Source organism: Macadamia integrifolia, unplaced genomic scaffold, assembly GCF_013358625.1.
Source record: "Macadamia integrifolia cultivar HAES 741 unplaced genomic scaffold, SCU_Mint_v3 scaffold_15A, whole genome shotgun sequence".
In the NCBI taxonomy this organism is placed as follows: Eukaryota; Viridiplantae; Streptophyta; class Magnoliopsida; order Proteales; family Proteaceae; genus Macadamia; species Macadamia integrifolia.
In genome coordinates this window covers 214,334-221,747 of record NW_024870627.1, presented here as the reverse complement: position 1 = coordinate 221,747, position 7,414 = coordinate 214,334, and the positions used below count along the sequence as shown (strand labels likewise).

The window sequence follows — 7,414 nt, the reverse complement described above, 5'->3', positions numbered from 1 at the left end:
GGGGGGGGGGGGTTGGAGAAATAGGGAATTTGGAAAGAGATGGAGCCTGATATAATTGTTGGAAATCTTTTCCCTTCCCACCAAATATGACAGGCATCCAACATAACTTGTCCACATGCTTTCTCTCTCTCTCTAATGTATATTTCTTGGGTGGAGGTTGGGCACGCCGCTAGCTTTCCTGAAGCTAGCAAATCAAGCAATTAGGGGGGGGGGGCTGGTATGGGGGGGCAGGGGGGACACTTTTCCAGGCGGTAGGAGAGACGCAGTCACAGTACTGGGCATAGTTCTAGTGTGCCCAGCTTTTACCCATATTTCTTTTCTTCTTCCTTGTAGAGACAAAGGTCTAGTCCAGTTCCTTTTGAATACCATCCATATCATTCAGTTGAAGAAATGTTTTGTAGCACAGTTAGCATGTGCATGCTGAAAGTATAGAGCACTAATCATACATTTATTAGAGTTATTTTGATATATGGATGATTAAATTTGTTAAGATGATGAGCTAGAACCGAAGAGTAAAATGTGATTTATGTGATTTTTTGGCTGAGAAGAAAAGTACGCTAATGTTGCTTCTTACTGCCTTTTGTATGTCACACCATATGCTGGTTTCTTTTTGCGATACTCCTCTGGCGGTGCTGTGTTCTATGTCTCAGCAAGAGATTGATTTTCTAAAGGTGCCGTTTTCTTTTAACATTGGCTATCCTTTCTAAATTCTGCAAATTTACTGTGAGAAAGTCTGTTTGTCTTTGATGGACCACCTGAGCTGTCTACCAGCCACATACCAGAATTTATGGAGTACAAGAAACAGTGGGGTCTGCTGTATGCTGCTGAATATCTTTCAATGCACTGTAACCTTTCTATGCAAACGATATTGTTCTTGGGACACATTTTCCATATGCACTTACTATGAAACCAGCATGAGATTTTTTATTTTTTTTGGATGAATAAATAATTCATTACCAAGAGGAAAATAATATACAAGGGGGGAGAGGGGAGAGGAGACAAAATGACATACTGAGGGGAGAGGGGAGAGGGGAGAGGGGGGAGAGGGGACCAAAAGGCAAAGAACCAAAAAATTGGGGGGGGGGGCAATGCCAAGAGGGCTACAAAGCCAAGGGGCTACCAGACCAGAGGGGCAAAAAAACCAAGATAAAGGAGCAAGCCGGGAAGTAGGGGTGAACCAAGGCCAAGTTGGGCCGGTTTCTTAAAACCCTAACCCAACCCTAGGTCCTTAAAATTTAACCCAACCCTGTGGGTTCATGTTCAGGCCCAACCCTGCCAGGTTCATACCAACCCAACCCATCCCTAATTGACCCTATCAGGGCCGGGTTGGGCCAGGCTTGGTTGGATTGGGTTGACCTTGGCTTCTGCAATGGTTGGATTAACCTTGATTGACCTCTTTTTTGCCATTCATATCTTATACATTAGAAAATTATAAAAAATTGAAATACCAATAGGGACCTTAAATTCTAATATAAAAATTCAAGGTTAAATTTTGGGCTGGGTTGGGTTGGGTTGGGTTGGGTTGGGCCGGTTTAGGCTTCAACCCTAGCCCGACCCAACCTTGACCCATGGTTGGGGTTTTTCAGCCCTAACCTCTCTCAGGATAAAAAAAACTTGGCCCAAGCCCTGTTCTGGCTCAGGGTGGGCCAGGGCAGGTTCAGGTTGTCAGGGCCAAACTTTCACCCCTACCGGGAAGGGGGGCTTGGTTAAGGGGGGAGGGGAGAGGATGGTAGGCGGCAGGCCCCAGGAGACAACAATGAGCCTGTTCCTTGGGAAGTGCCTGATAGGGTGGAAGGGGAGGGAGGCTATCTTGGAGGAGACATCGAAATAGATGGCTTTCCAAATCTTGTCAAAGGAGCGAGAGTTGAAAGTCTATCTACGGACATTTCTCTCTATCCAGATGTGGTTGATGGTAGCACAAAAGCGAGCTTTCCAATAGTGTCATAGATAGAAGAATAGGTAAAGGTCATATCAACCCAAATCCATTCTCTGCTAAAGGGAAGGGCTCTTCTAGGCGAGGGCCAGAAATGCTTAAGACAATTTTCCAAACCGTGGAGGAGAAAAGGTAGGAAAATGAGAGACCGCCTGCATCTTCAGTGCTATTCCAGCAGAGGCAATAGGAAGAGGGAACCGGGATGTGCCGATAGATTAGGAAAGATTTGGTAGGCAGGCAGTTTGATATGGCCTGCCAGGAAGTGAGACTATAGCGGGGGATGTGACCCTTGAACCAAATGATTTTACACCAAAGAATGGGAGGGCATTTATGATGAACGAAATTCCAAGCAGAGGTAGAGCTGAATAAACCTGAAGGACAAGGAGTCTAGGAGATTTTGTCCCGTTTACCCCGGTGACCAGGGGGATGGGGGAAAGAGCCGACCAGCTATCAGTAAGGTGAGGGTGAGAGGTGGGGGGGGGACCAGGATCATTTTCTAAGGATGACAACTACCATGGCAGTGTTAGGGATATGCCCACACTCCTATAGTTGGTTTTGATGATAACAAACATATGAAGGTATTTCACAATTTTCCTTTAAGTATTGTTTTGTAGAGACTTCATATCAAAGATCGAATTTGGTGAATGAAAGGAAGAAATGAAGATTGAAGTCATGAAATGAAGAGTATCAACAAGTTGGCATCAATGCTTGAAGAAGATATCATAAGAATTTAGGCTTCAAGATGTTGAGACATGAAGCTTAAAGACATGGAATTGCAAACAAGAAGAAAAGAAGATAAAGTGCCAAAGAGTGGAAGGTTCAAGTGAAGAAGAAGACCACTAGGATAGATTGGTCATTTTAATGTAATTTGTAACTTCCACATACATATATGCACTGACCACATGCATGTGCATTGCATCATACTAGAATGACCATAGAGCATACATTGACCAAGTATGGAGAGTCTCTAAGTGCTAAGGAACATATTAGGAAAAATGTGTTCTAGTGAAATTCTGTGAAAACCACATTAACCTGACTTAAGGGTATTTTGGATAATCTTAGAGTTGGTATCAGGAGATAAAACCTTCATAGAAGTTGTAGGAAATCGAGTCACGATTTCAACGCAACTGATTTTAAGTTATTCCGAGGTTAGACCAAAAAGTTATGATCAAAACACTGACGACTGGTCAGTATGACAGCATTCTGTCAAAACAGTCTGTCATGTTGGCGGTCGACCGGCTAGAAGCCCCGGTCGACTGGAACTGTCCGAGACCATAGGCGGTCGACCGGTAAAAAGTCCCGATCGACCAGTGACTGGTTGGAAGTGCCCCAACGGCTATATTTTGCCTCAACTGCTCTTGGAGGTCGACCGGCTATCGATGACGGTCGACCGGCTACCGATGACGGTCGACCGGTGGACCCAAAATATGACCGTTTAAGTGAGATTTACTGCCTAAAATGCTCTCCTAATCTCACCTATAAATACCTCTAATATTACTCATTAATTAACAATCAATCCCAACTTAGAGAAGAGTTATTTGAGCATTAGAAGTGAGAATTGGTCTACACCATCTCTTGAGTTCAAGTTCTTTATTTTACATTCAAGAGGAACTCAAGACCATCTACAAGTCTTCATTTACATCTTGACATTTACATTACAAGCATCAAGAAGACTTCAAAAGGTGCATTCATTCTATCATCATTGCATATTTCATTTGCACCACACCGGAGGTAATTCTCTTTTATTCCACTTCTTCATTTTCTATTTTACATTGAGTCTAGACTGTACTTAGGCTTGTGTAAGGACCCTCTCATCCTTAAGAGATTGTAAGGTTCCTCTTATCCTTAAAAGAGTGTAAGGTGCCTCTTTACCTTAAAGGAGATTGTAAGGTGTCTTTTTACCTGCAAACAAGGATTAAAGTATCGGTATCGGTCGTCGTATTGGTCGGCCAAAATTAAGATACGTATCGGAGTGTATCGTATCGTATCGGAGATACGCTAAAAATAAACACATAAATGGAACATTTTTTTAAACACTTTTGCATAAAGAATTTGTAAAAAAAAGCTATTGATAATGTGTATTATGCATAAACATTAAATTGAGGGTATCGCACTAAGAATTCAAGGTTTGTAGTTGTCCCATAAATGTAAAATCCTTATTTTCAACCTTGATTTCTACTTTAGTTTGAGAGAAATATGGCTAGCAACAACTTTGGAACAGAAACCCCTTAAAAAATCTTGTTTTCTGAAAAATTACCATCTTGGCCATTATATGACCATAGCGCACTGTATCAGTACATAACGATACTCACCGATACGTACCGATTGATACATACCGATACTCACCGATGCGTACAGATACTCACCGATACATACTGATCGATACATACCGAAACGTACATTTCACTTCGATTTTATATTTTCCATAGAGTCGTATCGATGCATATCGTATCGTATTGTATCGATGTATATCAGTGGTGTATTGATGCATATCGGTATGTATCATAGGATATATATTGATACGAAAAGATTTTAAAAATTCAATGTATCTTATCGGTGTATATCGTATCGGTCAGCTAAATTTAAGATACGTATCGGAGGGTATCGTATCGGTATCGGAGATACTTTAAACCATGCCTGCAAAGGCGATTGTAAAGGCTCCTTTCTGCCTATAAAGGGGATTTGTAAGGATACTCTTATCCGTGAAAAAGATTGTAAAGGTTTTACTTCCCTACCTACTGTACTGAAAGGGAGATCTAGTGGAATACCTTACAAGAGGATTCTTGTAGGGAGTGGATTAGACTCGGATTGAGTCGAACCACTATAAATCTCGTGTTGTGTGATTGTGCCTATTTTACTCATTCCGCATCGTTTTTAATTTACGATCACACTTGGGACCTATACATCGAAAAGAGTTAATTTCCACTAGTATAACCTATTCACCCCCTCTAGGTTATTTCAGGCAGATCGGCTAAATCTAGAGGGGTAAATGGATCTAGGGCTAACAATGGAGAGTAGAATCCCTTGCGGGTGCCAGGGATCAAGCCAAAGGAATGTATTGGATCCATTACCAATGGAGAAGTGAATAGTCTCAAGAGCCTTGGGTCTGAATTTGAGGATGTTGTGCCAGATTAGGGACGCATTGGTGGCCCACATCCTCTCTCCTCTAGGATGGTCCCCCCTCCCTCCCCCCTCCTCTCCATGATCTCTGGTCTTCTCTCCCCCCGCTCCCCCTAGTTATAGAGGCAGAGCTAACTCTTGCACTTGGCTCCCCTCATCCAGTGGGATGTTTTCCTCTGCCTCGGCTTGGTCTTTTGTTCGTTCTTTGAGTCCTCTTGTTCCCTGGCGTAATCTCGTCTGGTTCAAAGAGCACATCCCCCGCCACAGCCTTACTCTTTGGAGATGCCTCTCTTATTGTCTCCCTACCTAAGCCTTCCTCATTCATCGGCATATTCCTATTTCTCCCTCCTGTTGTTTTTGCCCCCTTGGAGAGGAAGATATCAATCATCTCTTAACTGCCCCTTCTCTTCCTCTATCTGGAAATTGGTCCTTTCCAAATGTTGGCCCTCCAGTAGACCCATCGTGGACTTTGATAGAGAATGGATTTGAATGGACATGACCTTCTCTGGCCCCTCCATCTATGACACCATTGGGAAGCTAGCCTTTTCAGCCACCATTAGCCACATCTGGATGGAACGTAACATTTGTAGATGGTTGTCCAACTCTTGTTCCTTGGACAAGATTTGGAAGCCATCTATTTTGATGTTACCTCCAAAATCCAATCCCTTCACCCTAAGCCTGTCCCTTACTCCCCTAGGAATAGACTTATCCTTGCCTCCTTGAATCTTCACATTGACATTGTGCCTCCTCCTTAACCTTCCTTAACCCGCCTTTGCTTGGCCCCTTCGGTTAACTCTCTTGCCTCCTGTTGCTGCTGGCTTCTTGGGTGCTGCCTTTGTTCCAGCTGGTTGGCTTTGTTTTTGTTTTTCTTAGGTTTGGTTCCTTTTGGCTTTGTTTGGGATTAGCCTCCCTCCCCCCCCCCTTCTTCCTTCCTTTGTATATTCTTCTCTCTTGTTAATGAATTAATTTATTCATCCAAAAGATTTACATTCATGCAACACCACCACCCCATCTATCATCTACTGATGATATTTATCCTCAACACTGTCATTGTTGTCATTTTCTTTTCTATGTTGGCAGATTTTGAACCACAAAAACATTGTAAAGTATCTTGGATCCTCAAAGACAAAGACACACCTGCACATTATTCTTGAGTAAGTGGATCTTTAATTCAATTTGATTTTAGGTGTAACCTTATTAAGAATTTCAACGTTTCAAATTACATGTGTTAACAAGGTTTGACTGGTTCTCATGTAGGTATGTAGAGAATGGCTCACTTGCAAACATTATTAAACCAAACAAATTTGGTCCCTTCCCAGAATCATTAGTTGCTGTTTATATTGCCCAGGTTTGTGCTGGAGCTTGAATCAGTATGCTACATTTCCGAATTTCAGTTTTCACTGCATAATATCATTCTGTTATGAATAGGTTTTGGAAGGCTTGGTTTATCTGCATGAACAAGGTGTAATTCATCGGGACATCAAAGGTGCGAATATATTGACAACTAAAGAGGTAATGTTGAAGTGATGTACTTATGTATGCATGTCTCTAAAATACACTTCAATTGTCTCAGCTTAGTTAATCACATTCTTTCTTTTCTCTGCACACTTTTAGTCTGTCCTTTGTTTCTTGTCAATCTGTTGATTTGTAGTTCCATGTGTTGATCTTTCTGATTATATGGCAAATAATGCTTATTCTTAGTTCTCTTCCCCCTCTTGTATTGGAACAATAAATTTTTAAGTTCTGTAATAATTAGATTGTATGGCATCGTTTGAAGATGTGTATTGGATTGCCAATCCGGGGTAGCGGAGGGGACTGATCCATAATGATATATACAGTGGATTAGCCTATCCGCCGTTTATATCAGGTTCTTTCTTCTAGGATTAGCCAATCCGTTGTTAGGATCATTTGATCAGAAAGTCCCAGATTGGTATCACATGGGATGTTCCACGCTACCTCCAAGCACAAGGAAGTTTCTCCTTTTCTATGATTCACTTTCTCCCTCTTATTGTGCATTTGTGTCCTCTCTTTCGTCAATTTTCCTATAATGTGTCCAGTGAGAAAACCCTAATTATCAAAGAAGAGGGGAGATTTGATACAGACTTGGCAAATGGGGCCACAAGTCTAGTCGATTTCCTCTATAATGGTGATGATGATCTCCTAAAAAATTCAGCCAATTCTGAGGGAGTCCCAAAAATCAATTTTGTCAGGGTTTTGGATGAAACCCTTTTTTCACAATATCGATTTTTATAGATCTTAATCTCGCGAATAATGATGAGTCTTTCCAGGTAGCTGTACTTGATCTTTAAGAGGTAGAGGTGTGTTCCTTAAAGGGGAAGAAACCACACTCCATAAAATGGA

General features: G+C 41.9%; 1 protein-coding gene across 4 annotated transcripts in view; it reads left to right on the top strand.

Annotated features, from left to right (window-relative positions):
* Window positions 1–7,414, top strand: part of LOC122070965 (MAP3K epsilon protein kinase 1-like) — a 61,105-nt gene that overhangs the window by 1,804 nt on the left and 51,887 nt on the right. For 2 of the 4 annotated variants that reach the window (XM_042635222.1, XM_042635219.1), the window contains exons 3-6: window positions 651–671; window positions 6,134–6,207; window positions 6,311–6,401; window positions 6,482–6,565. In XM_042635222.1, the coding sequence (XP_042491156.1) occupies window positions 651–671; window positions 6,134–6,207; window positions 6,311–6,401; window positions 6,482–6,565 (270 nt within the window). Of the gene's footprint in view, window positions 1–650; window positions 672–695; window positions 846–6,133; window positions 6,208–6,310; window positions 6,402–6,481; window positions 6,566–7,414 lie in introns of those variants that run through there. The other 2 variants (XM_042635221.1, XM_042635220.1) reach the window with 2 other exon arrangements.